This window comes from Diceros bicornis, chromosome 34 (genome assembly GCF_020826845.1).
Source record: "Diceros bicornis minor isolate mBicDic1 chromosome 34, mDicBic1.mat.cur, whole genome shotgun sequence".
NCBI lineage: Eukaryota > Metazoa > Chordata > Mammalia > Perissodactyla > Rhinocerotidae > Diceros > Diceros bicornis.
The window spans coordinates 15,293,927-15,312,465 of record NC_080773.1 but is presented as its reverse complement, the minus strand read 5'-3'; the positions used below and the strand labels follow the sequence as shown (position 1 = coordinate 15,312,465).

Genomic DNA, 18,539 nt, shown 5'->3' with positions numbered 1-18,539 from the left:
TGGCCATGTCATCACATCCAGCCCTGCCTCTGATCACTGCCTGGCCAGGCTCTGGGCTGCTGGAGCCCTAAGGGAACTCCTAGTCTGCAGTCAACTCTAGGGGTAGTTTGGGGCCCTCACACACGGCCCTGCAGAGGTCTTCTCAGAGGCCTCCAGGAAGGCAACTTTGCCAGCTCCTGCTCTGCACCCAGTCCCAAAGCTCCTTCATAGGCGAGGGACAGGCCAGGCAGCATCTTATCTGGAGGCTTTCCACCAGCAAGAGGACCCCAAAGAGCCACTTGCAGCACTCCTACTTCCCTTTTCTCCTCTCTTGTCAACGTTTTACTAGCCAGGCAAATTTAGCCATATCCCTCTCTGATGAAAACAGGAGCATGGCTCCCCACTGCCCCCAGGACAAAGCCTCAATTCTTTTTATCATCTTCATGTCCTGGCCCAGGCATCTCACCTCCAGAAAGTTTTCCCAGTTTCCCATAACAGTCCCAACCATTACGGGCTGTGGCCATCTGGGAAGTCAACAGACGTGTTCTACCAGTAAATCAAATGCATAACTTCAGACAGGTTCCTTTCCTCTATGTGGCCTCAGTTTACTCTCTGGTCCATCTCCTTTCTTTTTCGCCTCAGATGTTCCACAGCTGTTAACACCCACATGATCTGAAGAGGATACTCAGGTCATCATGGAACGTAGGTCAAAGCCCCAACACACCTGAGACCTTGTGCCCAATAAGACACATGCTGGGGTAGGAGCTGGGGTTCTGGCCAGACAAAGGCAGAATCTTGGCTCATGTGGCCTCGCCTGGCTTCTGCAGGCATATTCTCTTTCCCTCTCAAGGATGGGCATTGCTGAGGCCAACCTACATAACAGCAGACCCAGAAGAGCCAAATGCAGGGAGGTCTGACCATTTGGGAAAAACCAGAGAAGGGGAAAGCCAGCCCTGGGCTGAGATCCAGGGATTGCAGAGACATTGCCTGTGGTACTGGTCTCCGCTCTGAAGTTCCATCTAGCTCAGGAGAGAGCTATGCATCACCTTATCCCTCACTGCCAAAGCTGCTGGGGTGGGAAGTGCCAGGATCTGGCCAGGGGCCTGCTCTGAATCTTCTACACACAGACACACACACACTCTCTCTCTCTCTGACCCAGAGTTTTCTGGAAGCCACTTCTGGGGTTTAAGCCAAATGCTGGCCTTAGACCTATTCCCAGGCCTGAGTAACCTATAGCTTCAGGCCCTCTGTCAATCCTCCAATCTGTGGCTAACCAGAGAACCCTCCTCTCCCACCTTCAGAGTTTAGGTTCTTTCACCTCACTGTTGGCCTCGATGACTTGGCCCGATCTGCATGTCCCTCTACCAGGAGGTCAGCAGCTCTGAAGACCGTAAGTGCACCTAGTACAGCCCTGGACCCTGTCCCTGAATAAGCCAGCACAAGCTGAGAAGGCCAACAGCAAGTCTTGACAGTACTCAGCTGTTCTGTGCCTGGCTGAGGTGTTGGGGCCTGACCTCCAGAGAAAACCCACTTCCAAATGCTGGACAGAGACGTTAAGATGATCTACCCCTAATCTTAATAATCCTTCTCCACTCAGCCACATATTTGAAATGGCTTTCACAGCTGATTTAACCAGCAAACTGAGAAAAAGACAGGCAGAGAATACTTGCTGGGGTATCCAAAAAAAAGGAATCCTCAGAGTGTTACAACATCACCACTGCTCTACCTTTCAGGACACTGAGTCCCAGTGGGGCCAAGGTGGACTACAATTCCAAAATGCCCTGACAAGAAGACCGGGGCAAAGTGAGGTCGGGGTTAAAAAACAAACAAAGTCTTCAAAGGAGAAGAAGGCTGGCTGTACACATTATTGATAGGCCAGTAACCCTGGCTGGCTCTTGGACTATCCTGTGCTCAAACGCTTGTTTTTTTTCCCAGAAATAAATTTATTGTAAACATTAGCCCAATTAATTGTTTTTATCAAAATTTAGTATTATGGGATCATGTCCTGTCTTCTTCACAAATGTGTGTCATCAGGGCTCAATCCCATGGTTGTAGCATTGGTCACTGGATTAAAGTACACCTTTTCATGTCCACTTTCCAGAAAAGCAGAACCCAGAGCAAATCTCACATCTCCACCATCAGATAAGAGTGCCAAGGTGTAGCACAGCCTTGGCCAACTTTTAGTTTTTCTAGCATGGCTGTTTCATCAGCAAACCACAGGCTTCCACTCCCAACACCTAACTGCTTGGCAGGATCATTTAAATTAATTGGTCTTTCATGAAGAACTATCACCAATCAATAGCCTTTTTTCTTTTTGTCTTTAACAACTAAGTGCTTTCTATGTGTTCCTTTCAAATGTTGACTATGAGGCATCATTTTGTCAACTGTAAACACCAGATTACTAGTTTATTATAAAAGGATATAACTTAGGAACAGCCAGATCGAAGAGATGTATTGGGCAGGTATGTAGGAAGGGGCGCGGAGCTTCCATGCTCTCTGAGCATACCACTCTCCCAACATCTCCACATGTTCACCAACCCCAGAAGCTCCTGCTCAACTGTTTTGCATAAGATGCTCACTCTATGCAAAAGCAACTTGGTCCCCTGGAGTTTCCAACCACCTTTCTGATGAGCCAACCACCATCACCAGCTCTACCCTCATCAGGAGCCCTTTGAACTCATGGTAACTAAGTACCCAGGGCTATACTTATGGAAGGCACTCCAGTAAGGCTGCGGGGAGTGGAGGGGTGCTACTTAGTTTACATATTTGCACACTCAGGTTTTTAAGAAAGCACAAACACAAGGCTAAGGGGAACAGAGGCTTGTTCACAGATCCCCAAATATAGGATCTGCTACTTGAGAAAGCTTTCAGGACAAATGTCAAGAGTGACGCATCACAGGCGGTAGACATGAGGAACTCATTACTCTGAGACAGGGATCCTTAACCATGTTTGGATCACTCATACTTTTGAGAATGCTGAAAGCCATGGACGACCTTCCTATCCTAACTCAAAATTGCCATTTTTTACAAAAGGACACATCTGCACCAGCACACAAAATTCTGTGTTTAATTTCCAAGGTTCCCAGATCACCAGAACCCTACTCTTAATTGAAATGCAGTTAGAAAACATGTGACTTAGAGATGTACCTGACTGTGATAAAAACATGCTAAAAGGGGCCAGCCCCGTGGCTTAGTGGTTAAGTGCGCGCACTCCACTACTGCCGGCCCGGGTTCGGATCCTGGGCGCACACCGACACACCGCTTGTCCGGCCATGCTGAGGCCACGTCCCACATACAGCAACTAGAAGGATGTGCAACTATGACATACAACTATCTACTGGTGCTTTGGGGAGAAAAAGGGAAAAAAGGAGGAGGATTGGCAATAGATGTTAGCTCAGGGCCAGTCTTCTTCAGCAAAAAGAGGAGGATTGGCATGGATGTTAGCTCAGGGCTGATCTTCCTCAAAAAAAAAAAAAAAAATGCTAGGAGAAGCTGGGTCATACCTATTCTGTAAAGTAATTAACAACAACCTCCAGCTACTTTGTGCCAGGCCCTGTGTAAAGTATGTGGACCCCATTACAATCTCCATTTTAGACACCAGGAGACTGAGATTCAGAGGATGAGGTCAGCTGCCCAGGCACACAGCTAGGAAGTGGCAGAGCTGAAATTCAAGCCCAGGTCTGGGGCTCAGAAATCCAGGCCATTTCCATTTCACTAAATAGCTCTCACCTGATGATGTTCTTCTGGGCTGCTAAGAGCCTGAGCTAGGCCTGAATCGTGGCCACAGACCTCACCCACAGACTGGGCTCAGAGAACTGTGCTAAGAGTCTGGGACTTCACCATCATGTATGGCCAACCCCCTGACTGGCACTGTAGTCCAAGAGCATTATGCGGAAGAAATAAAAGGACTGGAGAATTTCCAGGCACCCAACAGGCCCCTTCCCTCTCCTGGGGCATGATGGTCAGCAGCAAATACCTGATCTAGGATGTAGTTGCGTTTCTTGCGGGCGGCGATCTGGATGAGACGGTTGAGGCACTGGGTGGCCTGCTGGATCAGGACGTCCCAGCGGCCAGCATAGTTTCGCTGCCGGCGTAGGCCCATCACCTGTGGGCAGGGGGTGGTGAAGGGTGGGTGGTCCTGGTTGCAGGGCAGCCCTCAGTGGGGTGGGAGGTGGATAAGGAGAGACTAGGGGCTGTCTTTACCCGCATCTTATCCATGATGGCATTGGTACCCAAGATGTTGTACTTCTTGGAGGGGTTGGAGGCTGCATGTTTGATGGCCCACGTGGTCTTACCAGCAGCGGGCAGGCCCACCATCATCAGAATCTGCAAAAACAAGACGGAGAGGAACACTGTGAAGCAGCAGCAGTGTGTGGTATGGCAGCCTGGCACCACCCTGAGTCGCTGGTAACCACGAGGGTGACTCTAAACCTCGTGGCCACCACTGGGAAACGCGAGCAATAGTAGCATCTACCTCACAGCGTTGCTATTAGGATTCAAAGAAATGAGTCTTGTCAGACTTTCAGCAGAGGATCTGGCACAGTGTGAGGACAAAATCAAGCACTGTTATCATGAGTATTTACATTTTTGTTCAGGTAGCATTAAGTGGCCTCTGACAGGAAAAGGCCCACGATGGCCGTGCACTAAGGCTGGCCCACAAAGTGGGCACGAGACGTGTCACAACCTTCTTGGAGCCTGAAATGGGGACAGACTGTATGCACAAAGACGAGCATTGTATCTAATCAGTACATTTAGAATTTGGGCAACACTAGATGCAACCTAAATGCCCAACAAGAGGGAAATGGTTAGCTTGTGAAGCCATTAAAAGTGAGTTTAAAAAGAGGTGTTCACGTGGTGAGATAAAGCTAATAAAATAATGGTAAGTGAAAAGGGAAGGATGTCAAAATGCTTATACCATAAGATCTCAATTATAAATGTGTGTGTGTATACAACATGCACCTAGCATAGCAAAAAGAATAGAATAAACTTCAAACCTTAAAAGTAAACTTATTTGCAGATGGCTGAATTATGGGAAACTAATTTTATTTTACTTCCTAATTTTCTAGAATAAACATAAAATCACTTATATATCAGAAAAAACATTATTTTGAGAACAAAGATCACCAGCGTAGCTTCTGCAGCGAAATCACCCCCAAGGCCAGCTGTCATTCTTGTTCTCAGTCTTGGGTGGGACTGTGGAATTGTACAACCTCCCTCAAGAATGCACTCACCAGGAAGTACCTTCACATCCTTTCTGCTGGGAGGAAAGTCTCCTTTTCCAAGATTCTGACCTCACCAAAGGAGTAGCGTCGCAATTTCCTTTTGGAACTTTTCCAAGATTTAGGTCTCTTACCTTATCCCCTCCCTCTCCGGCCTAAGCCACCCACAACCCTTGCCTCACTCTCACAGCAGCTTTCAACTCTGAGTCCAGCCCTGAGGAGCCAAGGGAAGAGGCCCCTTGCCCCCAGGTTACACAGCACGGTTGTATTGCTTTCACCATATCCAGCTGCCAAGTGCCTCCCCTCTGCCTTGGCAGCAATGTGGCTCTGGAGAGGCAGCCACCAATTCAGTCTTCCAGGCCCACTCACCTCACACTCCGCCTTGCTCTTTGGTCCGACGGTGCCCCGGATCCGCTCACTCAGGGGAAGGTGCTGGATGAAGGTGAAGCCCGGAAGGACAGAACAGTAGGGCTCCGCCCTCTGCCCGAAGTTAAACTCCACTGCACAATTCTTCACCAGGACATGAGGGTAGAGGGCCTGACCCCCTAAGGCTTCCTTCTGGATTCGGAAGGCAATGCCCATCCACTTTCCGTTCTTGGTGAAGGAAAGTTCCACATCGTTTCCACATTCAAAGTCCTAGGAGAAAAAGGCAAAGGAAGATAATTGCCAACACTCAGCTTAAGGCACTGGGAGCCACAAGTCAGAGAGAGCAGATGCAGGGAGTGGAAATACAGCCAGCTTCCCAGACTGAAGTGCATTCTTCCCTAACACACAGGTATGACGGGCAGCACCTGGGAACAGCTAAGAGAATGTGCAGCCCAAAGCTCTCCTTGCCCAAGACCCAAAAGCTGGTGGGCGTAAAGCACATAATTTTAGGAAGCTCCAAAGTATTTGAGTCTTGTGCCTAGCCTGAGATGAAAATAAAGGAAAAGGCGATCTTGTCTGTCCTCAACCCCAGCAAGGGCAGTCTGTGAAGATAACAGAGGGAAAGAAAGCCAGGGCAGGGCCTTTTAAGTCAAGCCCAGCTCTACAAAGGCATTCATTTGTTTGTCCCATACTTGTTCCCCAAGTTCCCGCTCTTCCTCGTGCACGTCTACAGTGATCTGGGCCCAACAGAAGTCAGGGCCTAGCGGAGAATTAGACAAGGACACGATCCTAATGCAGTAAGAGCACCTACACAGGAGCAAGACTCTGAGGAGGGGATCTGTAAGCCAAGTCCTGAACAATAAACAGAAATGAGCCAACTTTGCGGTAGGAGGAGAGAGTCCTAAAGAGAAGTGTTATCTGTGTACAAACCTGGCAGTGAGAGAACACAGGGTCAGAGTGGCTGAAGCAAAAAGGATGAGGGAAAGTCATTTCAGGTACAGCTGGAGAGCCAGGCAGGGACCATACTCATTCATTCAACTATTTACTGAGTTTCTACTGAACAGCTCAAGTTTGTGGTTAAGATGCTATTTTGGAAGGTGGACTGCTTCAGCTCTACCATTTACTAACTGTGTGGCCCAGTTATTTCATCTTCAATTTCCTTATCAAAAAAGGGGTGCCATGATAAGAATCTATACTGCATAAGGTCGTTCTGAGGATTAAGCGGGTTAGTGAGTTTACTACACAGTGAGCATACGATGAATGGGAGCTACTGCCCCAAGATGCCAGCCACTGTGCTGGGCTGAAGGGGTGGGGAGGAGACATGGTCCCCGCCCTCAGTGTGTGAGAGGCTCTCTCTCACCTCCAGAGTTTGGACTTCGTGCTGATGGCAGATCAGAGCCCCTGACTTGTTTCGAACAGGAGTGGCCTGGTCAAAACTGTTTTTTAGAAAGATCACTTTAGCTGCAGGGTAAAGGTTTATAACTAAACGGGAGACTCAAAACTTAGGATCAGATCGAAGACTGAAGCTCAGTACAAGTCAAGTTCCTGATAAAAGAGTACAAGATGTGGTAGTCTTTCCCTCTTGAATGGGGAGACCACCTTGGGACTTGCCCTTTAAGAAGCAGTGAAAGCCCCTCCCTGCAAGGAGCTTCCTCACCACCCACGTCAGTGCTCACTGGGTGCAGCTCTATACAGTCCTTTTTATCTATTCATTTCTAAGAGCCCACACAGGTCCAGCCCACTCAGAGCAGACACATGAACATTTCCCAGACTGAATCCTGACCCAATGTCCCTGCCACATCTTCTCACCGGAGCAAGAGTGGCCTAGGTCACCTGTATTCTAACATGGAAATGAACATTGTGGGGGTTAACCTTCCTTATGGTCACCAGCTTCACTAAGGAACTTACCATACTGTACATAAACCAGCACCGTCAACTGATAAATCCACCACCAAAAGGCTAATGTAGTCGTGTCACTCCCGCAGCCAGTCTGGGGTCTAAAGACCCAAAGTCCTTAAGCGTGGCGTTATTCAGAGTGGGCCATTTTCGTAGCCTCATCTCTCACATCTCCCTGTGTCATTTCCGAGGTCCAAGCATTACACTCCCTACGGTTTGCTGACATGGGTTATACGCACTATTCTCTCTACCTGCAAGGAGCTTTTGTCCTTTTTGTTTTGTGAATGTTGAGAACTCAAGATCTGACACAAACGTTCTCCCTCCAGGCTCCCTCAGGTCACTGATTTTCATACCTCTTCCAATCCCTCACTTGAGCCTTTTAAAAAGTTATGGCATCCTTTGAACAAAGGAAATTGCAGATGGAATCTTAAAAACAGAAATAGAGATGATCTGGTTGAAACACGAGTCAAGACCTAGAGTTCCAAACTGCAACACACTCACAGAACCTGACGTTCAGATGGGACAGAGTTTGGGGAACACTGTCACACACAGATGCCATGTTAAACTGCTTCAATCTCTCTGGAGTGCAGTCTTGGTGGCAGCTATCAAAATTTAAAAATACATTTTTGACCCACAAGTTATGCTTTCTGGAATAAACACTACAACTATATTCCCACAAGAATGCAAAGATATATGTATAATTGCTCGCCCCAGCACTGCTAACTGTGCTCCAATGGGAAAGTGGCAGACACTAAATCACAGAGGGGATCCATGTGTGGAGACACAAAAAGATCGCCAAGATGTTCTGGTAAGTGGGAAACAGAGGAGCTGTCACTGCAGCATTGACCATTCCAGCAAATAACTTTCGGGTCCACCAACAGAAGACTGGCTAAATTAAACCAGGGTAAATTGATGCCTGCATCAGACTACTAGGCAGCCACTAAGTAAAAAGGTAAGAAACTAAGCCAAGGTCCACTAACAGAGGACTTATTATGGAAGTATGGTAGATCCACATAATGACTACAGACTACATCAAACAAAGAAGTCCTCTAGTAGTGACATAAAAATATCTCTCTATAATTAAGCAAAAAAAGATGCAGAATAACACGTATAATATGCTAGCTTTTGTGTAAAAGAAGAATAGTAACATTCATCCTTCTTGTATTTGGATAAAGAAATCCTGAGTACCAGTGGGTTCACATGTCAGGAGGGTGTGTGTGAACAATGCATCGACAGGGAAGAAGTTGAAGAAGACTTTACACTACATACCTTTTTATATTTCTTGATATTTCTGGAAACCTGTGAATTTATTAACTATTCAAAAATGTTTTTAATTGAGCTAGATCTATATTATGTGCAGACAAGTAAAGACAGCCAACATTTACTGTTAAATGGAAAAAATGCAAGGTTTAGAACAATTTGTAGAGTATAAACATGGTTAATTTTTATATAAGAGAATATGTTTTTTTATTAAAAGGATAATGAGGTCATGAAAGACAAAAGAAGACTGAGAAACTATTTCAGACTAAAAAGACATGACAAGAGAATGCAATACATGAGCCTGGACTGGATCCCGAACCAGTAACAAAATCGCTCTAGGGGATATTGTTGAGACAACTGACAAAATGTGAATGTGGACTGTGGAGTAGATAACAGCATTACATCAATGTTAAATTTGATAACTGTACTGTGGTTAAGATAATAGCTTTATCCTTAAGAAATGCATGCTGAAGTATTACGGAATAAAGACATAAGGTAGGCAACCTACTCTCAAATAGGCCAGATGAAAACCATACATATATTTGAGAAAATGGTAAAGCAAATGTGGCAAATGTTAGAATCTGGGCAAGACTCTTCGAGAATTATTACAGTTTTTCTTTAAGTTAAAAAAAAAGGGGGGGGGGGAGAGTACATGTGTGCAAATATGAAGGAGGGAGAGAGAATAAGATGAAGCATCCACCTGGGTAGCAACTCCTTCCTGGGGCCTCATGGCCCATTTAAAAAACATCCATAACTCCTCATGATAATAATAACAGTATTAAGTAGTATTTACTGAGCACTTACTGTGTGCCAAGCACTGCCGTTAAGCGCTGCTAAAGGATGAACTTAATGAGCCCACACAGAATTCTGAGGGAGGTGCAAAGATTCTCATTTAGAGGAGACTGAAATGCAGGGCAGGTAAGGTGCCCACAGCTGTGAGTGGCAGAGCAGGGACTGGGTGTGCAGAGTCTGGCCCCAGAGTGGACAGCCACACTCCATAGCACTGTGAGCGTCGGTCACTGCTCTCGGGGACTGAAGCTTGCAGCAATTTAGGCACCCTATCTTGTGTTTTGCATCCACCCCGGCCCTCCTAGAAGGCAGTGCACTGGAGGATGCCTGGCTCAACCAACATGATGTGAAAGAAGGAAGAAGTTTTGGGATGAGATGATGCCAAAGTGGGGCAAGAGCCACCACCAATGCCTTCGAGAGCAGATAAGCTATTCCATAGCAAAGAAAGATAAGAAATTCCTGGGTTTAGAAAATGTCACTCTGGTATCTAGGAATGGAGGAAGGCTGTGCACACCTGACGTCCTCAAACCTCTTCAGAATACCATCTGACAGCTTTGTACAAAAGACCAGAGGGAGTAGAATGGCAGAATTTTGCACAAAATGACAGCAAACATTTCAGTCTGCCAAAGAGAGACAAAGAGCTATGGTGAGAGTGGCTGGACGGGGCAGACAATGGACAGAGTTATTATGAAAAAGAAGTGTCTGCAGGTCCATCTGATAGGACCAACATTTGGTTCTGCCAATTCCCACAGGCTGCCAGCACTCACCGCAAAGCAGCCAATCACATCATTCTCTGCAAACTTGTCTCCGTAGTTTTCAAACCGGCTATTGGTGGACTTCTTCCCAGTGCCTCCATAGCCATAGGAGAAAGGCTCTTCGCCTGAAGGAAGAAATAGGCAAAGGCAGGTTAAACCTGCCATGGTCACAACAGCCTTTATGGTAGTCACATACTTTTAAAGAAGAAAATCATTTTCTTTACTAGTTTTATTAAACAGATACTTTTTGGGGAGAAAGATAAGGAAGGTTCTGTTAAAAGAAGCCCTTTGTTATGCAGAACTCCTGAGGGCTTGATGGGCTTAGGTGTTAAGTCTGGGAGTAGGAGGTGAACTGAACTGCTCTGCACAGAAAGGGAGAACTTAGAAAGAAAGGGAGGAGGGGAAGAGAGAAGCCGGGATGGAGGAATGCACTCTGCTGAGATGTAACCCTTCCCTGTGACAACATTCAGTCAAGTCTACTAATGGCATCAATTTTTGGTGCCAGTGGGTTTTGGCAGAAATCAGTAAAGGGGCTGGGTTTTGCTTCTATGAGGTCTAACCCCTAGGAAAGGTAAAGGATTTCCTTAAGCTATAGTACTAGGGACTGAAGCGACCTGACTGAGATCCCGAGAGCCCTGGCTGACATCTGGGTTATATAGAGATCCTGGGCCAAGAACCCAAGGAGCATCCTGCCAGAAAAGCAGGAGCCAACAAGCATGAATTCCAGGCCCAATTCTTATACAAACCAGCTGTGTGACCCTGGACATCTGATTGATCTTTCTGGGCTTTCTATCTTCACCTGTATTAACTACCGACCCCTTACAACTCAAAATTGAGACAAAGATAAAATGAGACATGAGTCTTAAATAAAAAGTGCTAATACGTATCAAAATGAAAACTATATAAGCCTTTTGACCTAGCATTTCTACTTTTATGGACCAGTCTTCAGCAAACAGTCAGACCAATTACACACAAGGACAGCTAAGTGTTCAGCAGCAAAAATTTGCAATCAATTTAAATGATCTACAAAACATTTATAAATAAGTGATACAACTATAAAATCGAAAACAATGCAGTGGTCAAAAAGCTATACTTATTTACAAAAATATGCCTACCATATATTAAGCAGGAAAAAGAAATCAGGTTACAAAATAGTACCCATGGTGTGACCCAGTTGTGGACAATCGTCCACAAGACTGTAGATGAAAATGTTGATGCTGGTTGTTATCTCGCAGGTTTAGGATGATTTTCATTTTTCCCCTCTCTGTATGGCCTGAAGTTTTACAAGGAGCAAAGATTATTTTCATAATCAGAATATTTATATGACCAAGGCAGAAAGTCTCAGCAGTGGTCATTGAAATCAGTCACTTGGTTCTGACCCCACTGAGGCATGGGGTCCTGCGAAAATTCAGAATCTCTCAATAGGCAGCCCCTGCCTCTCTCTGCCAACCAGCCCTGGACCCACTGGTTTCTGCTTCCCCTTTTACTCCAGGTTAGGCCTGGACAGAAAATCCCAGACAGAACTTAACGGGGCTTGAGGAACTTATTTTCAGCATGGTTTGAGAACAGGAGACAACTGATATTTTTTTTTTAAGACAGGGAATAGTTTTCCAAAGAGAACTTTGGAGCCTCTCCTAAAAGAAGAAGGATAAATTTTTCATAGAAAGGTTGTTATATGACTGTGGTCCTTCTGGCTGAATCGTGTATGTCTGAAAACAGGCAGCGGCATATATCGAATCCTTGTGTCTGTTCCACCTCAGGCTAGCTCCGTTTTGAGTCTAATGCTAGGAAGAGAAGCTTAGGGAGCTTGAGAATCCAGGGATAGAGGTAATCACTTTACTCTCTAGACCGCTTGGCTGACCTCCCCTTACCTAGCTGGGTGCTGCAGGAGTCCAGGGACCAGCCGATACGGACGACGTGCGGGTCAGGCTCCGTAGATGGAAGGTGCTTCACAGAAATTTCCTCATTGATCTGGGGACAGAGAACTCAGAAGAGGGCTCAGAATTGATTTTCTGGAGGCTGGTGGGTTACGAGGCAATAGAGGAGGGAAGCACACAGGCAATAAAAAGCAGCAATAGCTTTTGATGCTGGGGAAAAGACATTTAAGCAGCTCTGAAGGGCCTGTTGCACTGAAACGAGAGCTTCTGAAGGGCTCAGGAGAGTGCAGGGCCACAGAGACATGTATCTCAAAATACAGTTATTTTTCAGTTTTAAAACTTGCTGCAGGGGAAACAGGGACTCTCGTAATATTTGGTGTAGAAGGATACACTGGTGCAATGTTCTTGGAGGGCAATGTAACTCTGTGAAAACTGCAAATGCACAGGCTCTACAACCCAGCAATTCAAATTCCAGTTTACCCAACAGATACACTCGTGTGTGTGTGTGTAAACACACACATATATACACACAAGAACATCCAGTGTGGCACTGTTTATATTAAAACAAAAAAACCAGGGACCAGCCCAGTGTTCATGGGTTTGGATCCCAGGCACGGATCTACACACCACTCGTCAAGCCATGCTGTGGCAGCGTCCCACATATAAAAAACTGAGGAAGACTGGTACAGAGGCTAGCTCAGGGACAATCTTCCTCTCCAAAAAAACAAACAAAAAAACCCCAAAAACCCATCAATAAGGCACTTGTCACATTATGGCACATTCACGCCACAAAATATGATGCAGCAGTTAAAAAGAATGAGAGAGGGCTAATGTACTGGTATGGAAAAATGTCCAAGATACAGTATTAAGTAAAAGAAGTAGAAAAAATAAAAAGTGACTTCTGACTTAACCTTTAATTGAATCAGAGCTTAGACTGCCTAATAACCATAACCACCTGTATTATATTAGTTTATGGTTTTTGGAAAGTTACCCTATTTCACCGATTTTTGGACGCACATTTTTCACATTTTAACATCTCCAAAGTCAAGATATATCTTACAATTAATGTAATAAGAAAGCACTCGTCATTTTAATTGGCAGTGTTTCTCTATGAGTAGCACACAAAACAACGTGCAACTGACAATCAACATCTCAGTCAATCAAATATGATAACCCTCAGTTTCAGCTTCCACCACCAAAAAAGGAGAATAACTACCTATTTTCATGATGGTACTGTGAGGATTAATGGAGATACCTGTGTAAAGAGCTTGGCACCATATCTAGTGCATGCAAAGTGTTCCATAAATATTAGCGATCATAAATAAGTTTGGAGATACAATGGATACACAAGAAATTAACATATAAGTTGTCTCTGGAGGGTAGGATGGGGACTGGGAGGACATGAATATGACTTTTGCTTTTCTACCCTATAATCTTGTGTGGCATCTGAACTTTTGTTAAACACGAGCATGTATTATTTTCATCAACGTAACCTGACACGGAACTATGGAGAAATGATGGTAGAGGATGGCCTGACGGCAGAACCTTTCTTTGCCCTGCTCTCCCTCTGGCCTCCTTTTAATTGGGGATGCCTGAGTCCATTCTTTCTAGCTCACTTCTCTTCCAAACAACTCCTTTTCCCACTTCTACAAACATGTCACCCTTGGAATGGTTGGCTGTTTAATACCTGGACACATCCCACCAAGGAAAAATCTGCTTCATGAAGTATGGATGGTTGGCCTGCTCTTCCAATAGAGCATTTAGCAATAGTATAGTTCTCTCAAGTTCATTATACTTTTTTTGCTTGGAATATAAAGTCTGTGCTCGGTGAAATCTCTTTTGCAATCATGGCTCTGACCAAAGTGGATGGCAACAGGCTCTTCCAAAGGACAGACTTGTTTTCTGTCTCTGTCCCCTCTGTTGCTCCCACTCACCTTCATCTCAAAGCACACACGGCCCCTTCTGACCCCATAGCTGGCACGGGCTCCCGACCACAGGTACGCAAAGCCCTCGATTGTGAGCGGGTAGCCACTACTCCGGTCTCTGGCCACCTTGAAGTGGAGGTCGCAGTTATCTATGGAGGAAAAAGCCTGAGTTGGTTGATGTTTTAAAGGTCCCAAGAGAGGGACAGGCACCAGCAAAGGTAAGTTCCCCAAAACTATTAACCAGGAGTACATAAGCCAAGACATTGTGGGGGTAGGTTCATGAGAAACCAGCTGCATTGCCTAACCATTCTCCCTTCCAGTAGAAAGGCTTTGGACTACTGCAAACTAGCCTGCAGAGGATCAAAGCACACAGGAACAAGGGTTCTTCACCTGGCTGGGGTCCAAGGATGGCTGTCAGGGGGACCCCTGGAAATTGTAAACAAATGCCTTTTATGAGGATATACACTTGCTGGAGAGAGTGTCCATACCCTCACCAGTTTCAAGGGATTTTCGAATTCAAAAAAAGGCTAATCCCCACAGCTGTACACTTCAACCATCTCCTCCTACTAACTATACCATTTTGGGAGCCAGACTCTTGCTGCCAACAGCTGCACAAATATTTGACCCTGATCCATCCCTGCCACCCAGGCATCACTGTCTGGGTGTGCCAAAGGCTCCCACCTCCTCCTGTGGGCTCTGAATCTCCCCACTCTTCAAGGAGCCAGTCAGGCCTCCAAGAAAGTCTTTCGTGACCAACCCATCCGGTAGGCTCTCTCCTTTCTCTAAAGGTTGAGCACCACAGTCTGTACATTTGGCATCTGATCAGATGCTGCTTCATGGACCACTGCCACCCAATACTTTAAAAAATATTTAGCTTTACTCTGGGTATATTGTCTTTGAGATCTTGTGATAGAAGGGACTATGTATGAGATATCTTTCCCACTTCCAAAGCATGTAGCCATTGCTCTATAAATGAGCTATGTAAAGAAATATACAACTGAACTGCTGTTTGTTAACTTTCTGCTCTGTTGAAAAGTGCAGTGTTCTCAGACCTGACTGGGCTTCTGGGTGCATTCTAAAATTCAGATTCATAGGCACTGACACTTAGTCTTAGGAGCTCTGAGGAAGGATACGACCTCTATAATCATTTCCCCAAGGGTTTAGATGTGCAGTCAAGGGGAAAGCCACTTATCTAGTGGAAAGAAAACTGAACTGGAAGACAGAGCAGGGCAGGCCAGGTTAATGCCTCAGAGGACAAAGTGGCATTGGTTTCACCAGGAAAGTGAGCAGCTGATGGAAACTGGGGAACTGGTCGTCAAAGAGTAAGTTTCCCCAGCAGCACTCAGGTTCCCTTCCTGATTAGATGACAACCCCCTGTGTGTGCAGGGTGTTCAGGGTTTTCCAAATTGCTCTTGTATCCATCCTCTGATGAGTATCACTGCAAGTCCTCAGAGGTATTAGCACAGGATTACTCTTCCTTGAAGAAAAGCTAAGACAAGTAGAATGACTTGTTCAGGATCCCACAGCTAGAGCTGGGAGCAGATCTTCTGTCTCCAAACCAGCACCCTTGTTCCAGAGCTCTGCTGTTTCTCACATCTGGATTAACACTGGCTCTGGATGGTGCCAGGCAGGCATTCTTGTGAAAGTCAAGGCATAGTTTCCCAATACTGACTGGAAGGCAGAATCAGATAGGGACTCCAAGGACTCACATGTGTCAATGGCAACCAGGGTGTCATCAAAGTCATCTTCATCCTCTTCAGCAGGAGGCTGAGGAGAGCGGCCCCTGTGTCAGAAAGAGGGGTTAAGTCACACCAGAAGGGTTGGACAAGCACAGAGGAAGGGAAATGAAGGTTCTGCTGGAATTTACAAGTGGTTTCCAGTCTGCTTCTTGGATTTCAATTTCTTTCCACAGAGGTTAGCAAAAGAACCCTGCAACCCTACATCCTTGCAATGACTGTTAACTCCTAGGGTGGGGACAGGGACTAGAAAGGGCATGCTCTGCTAAAGAGGGCCATCAGAATCATTTAGAAAGCTTTTTCAAAGACGACTCCTCTCACACCCCATGATTCTGATCCATGCCCTCTGCATGTTGAGAACTGCCTCCAAACTGACTGTTAGCGACAAGAGGCTGTGGTAGACCAAAGGGCACTGGGCCGGGAAGGGGAAAGTGCAAGAGCTTAGATAAACCCCAGTAATTACAATCTGTCTATATACCAGGCTTCCTAAAACTCTGAAAGGATTTGAAATGACCCATTTTTTCAGTCTCTACTCTCTTTCAAAAGTGTCCTAAATTATGAACGAGATTCACTTCCTACCAAAACACTAACAAGGGACTATGTTAAAATACTGCTGGTTTCCAATATATACGAATAAGGGAGAGGGATAGAAGGGTGGGGTCTAATGCCCAGGGTCTTACCTCAGACAGCCTGGATGACCCTAGTCCACCATGTGCCCAGGTCAGGTACCCCATGCCCATGTGGCTGCTGGCACTCCCCCAGCAGCAGGCTTTCCTCAGGTGGAACACCTTTCCAGACCTGCCAGTCCATGGCTAGCACAGAGCTCATCACACGGTTAAGTCCATCCTAGGAAGCTTTCTCTGCCAGCCCCAGATAAGAGCAAGTGTTCCTCCTCTGCTCTCTATGAGCAAGTAGCTCTAAGGACTCTGCTATATGAGAGGCAGTGGGAGAAACTCATAGGAGGTGGGTTCCATGTCCTAACTTTAGTCATAGGCCCTATCTTAAAGAGAGTCACAAGTTAGTTAGAGGACGGATTCCCCTAGGCAGGAAATAAACGCGTCAGATGATCAGTCCAGATAAGTAGAGAATGAGTGGTCATTCCTAGTTTCTGTGATTGAGAAAGTCTCCACAGGGGAGCTGAAGGAGGGAAGGTGGGAGGGGTAGGACTGGGGCTGGAACGCAGGGGATGGGACGGGGGGGGGGGGGGGGGGGGGTGGCTTGCAGGAAAGGGAAAAAGGAAATAACCAGGGCAGAGAGGCCACTCCCTCCCATGAGCTCCTGACACTCACACACACCCTGACTACTCACCCCACTAGGTTGTGGCTTACTTGTGTATGTGTCTGTCTCAGTCCCTATATTGTGAACAACAGAAGGCAAAACTCACTGTCCAAATCATGTGTCCCCAGCGTGCAGCCCAAGGGTGGGCACCTTGTGAAAGCACTGAGCACTGACAACAAATGAAGGAGTAAAGGATGGAGGGGGGATGTTTGGGAGAAGGGTCAGGAAATAGATCTTTCTTTCAATGGAGGGATATAGAGCAGCTGTTAAGAAGAGGACACTGCAGGACTGCAGGGCAGTGGGGCAAAGGACAGAAGAGGCAGGATGGCATCTCACACATGAAAGGCAAGGTGCTGGACTTTACCCTGCAGGTAATAGGAGGGTAGGAACCGAGGGAAAGACCCAAAGTTTAGCAAAGTTGAATCTGGTAGTGAGTGTAGGAATGACCCAGGGAGAGTGTGAGGGCAAGGAGAACTCTGCTCTGCCCCTCTTGGTTAGTGCAAAGGTCCCAGTGGCACCAGGCTATGGACATAGAGACCTCCTGGAAAAAAGGGTGACTTATCGCCTCACACACCCACCTCCTATCCTCTCGGTGCTCAAAGTAACCCCGTCCCCGGTTTTCTTCATAAGGCCTCTTGCGACTCTGGAATTGCTGTCTGTCTGGCTTGAGCTGAGATGCTTCAGGTGGGAGGAAGCTGGTGGGTGCTTCCTGCTTCATCTCTGTCTTCACTTCTATTGGGACAAATCCAGATGGTCAAGACACTTGGAAACTCCTCAGCTATCACCTTTCTGGTCTCCTTTACCTCAGGAGATGTTGGCAGAATCCTGACTATAGTGATGAAGGGCTGGGCACAGGCAGCTGCTGGGTTTAACAGAAGCCTGCTGAGGGAACCAAGAAGACTGTACCGGAGAACAGGCCTAGGATAAAGGGAGGCTGGGGATGGCCAACCAGGCACATCAGAACTGGCAGTCGATGGGGTGACAGATGTCAGTCAGATAACTCTCAGGCTTCATGGGGAGAAAGAGGGGATTTCAGCACTAAATAAGGACCTACAAGCTCTCTCAAGGCCCACTCAAAGGTAGAACGGCTGCCTTTGGCTACTTGGCAAAGGCGCCATGAAAGTTGGCAGATACCCTGGCCTGCACAGAGTAGGAGGGAGCCCTAGACAACTTCTAAGACCCCTTTAAACTCTGAGATTCCATGATCCTACATTCTCTAATTTCTCCTCCTAAAGAATCTCTCCACTTTAGTTCTTACAAAGCTTCTTCAGCCTGGCAAGGGAGTGGAGAAGGTCAATTCAACAGAGCACTGTGGTCCTGCAGCTAACTCCACTGGCTTTAATCACTCTACCACAAAGCCCAGAATCACTCCAGGAGGGAGGGTCTGCACTTAAGCCAGCGCATAGGTGTGATGGCCTCAGTAAGTCATAACACACAGAAGTCAGGATGGGACAATGTG

General features: G+C 46.4%; 1 protein-coding gene across 4 annotated transcripts in view; it reads right to left on the bottom strand.

Moving 5' to 3' along the window:
- The window catches only part of HNRNPUL1 (heterogeneous nuclear ribonucleoprotein U like 1), a 33,902-nt gene that overhangs the window by 9,706 nt on the left and 5,657 nt on the right, over positions 1-18,539 (bottom strand). For all 4 annotated transcript variants that reach the window (XM_058529377.1, XM_058529378.1, XM_058529380.1 and 1 more), the window contains exons 3-10: positions 17,659-17,812; positions 15,776-15,849; positions 14,076-14,215; positions 12,136-12,235; positions 10,277-10,389; positions 5,568-5,834; positions 4,183-4,305; positions 3,956-4,084 (exon numbers count right to left, since the gene is read on the bottom strand). In XM_058529377.1, coding sequence (XP_058385360.1) covers positions 3,956-4,084; positions 4,183-4,305; positions 5,568-5,834; positions 10,277-10,389; positions 12,136-12,235; positions 14,076-14,215; positions 15,776-15,849; positions 17,659-17,812 — 1,100 coding nt within the window. The remainder of the gene's footprint in view (positions 1-3,955; positions 4,085-4,182; positions 4,306-5,567; positions 5,835-10,276; positions 10,390-12,135; positions 12,236-14,075; positions 14,216-15,775; positions 15,850-17,658; positions 17,813-18,539) is intronic.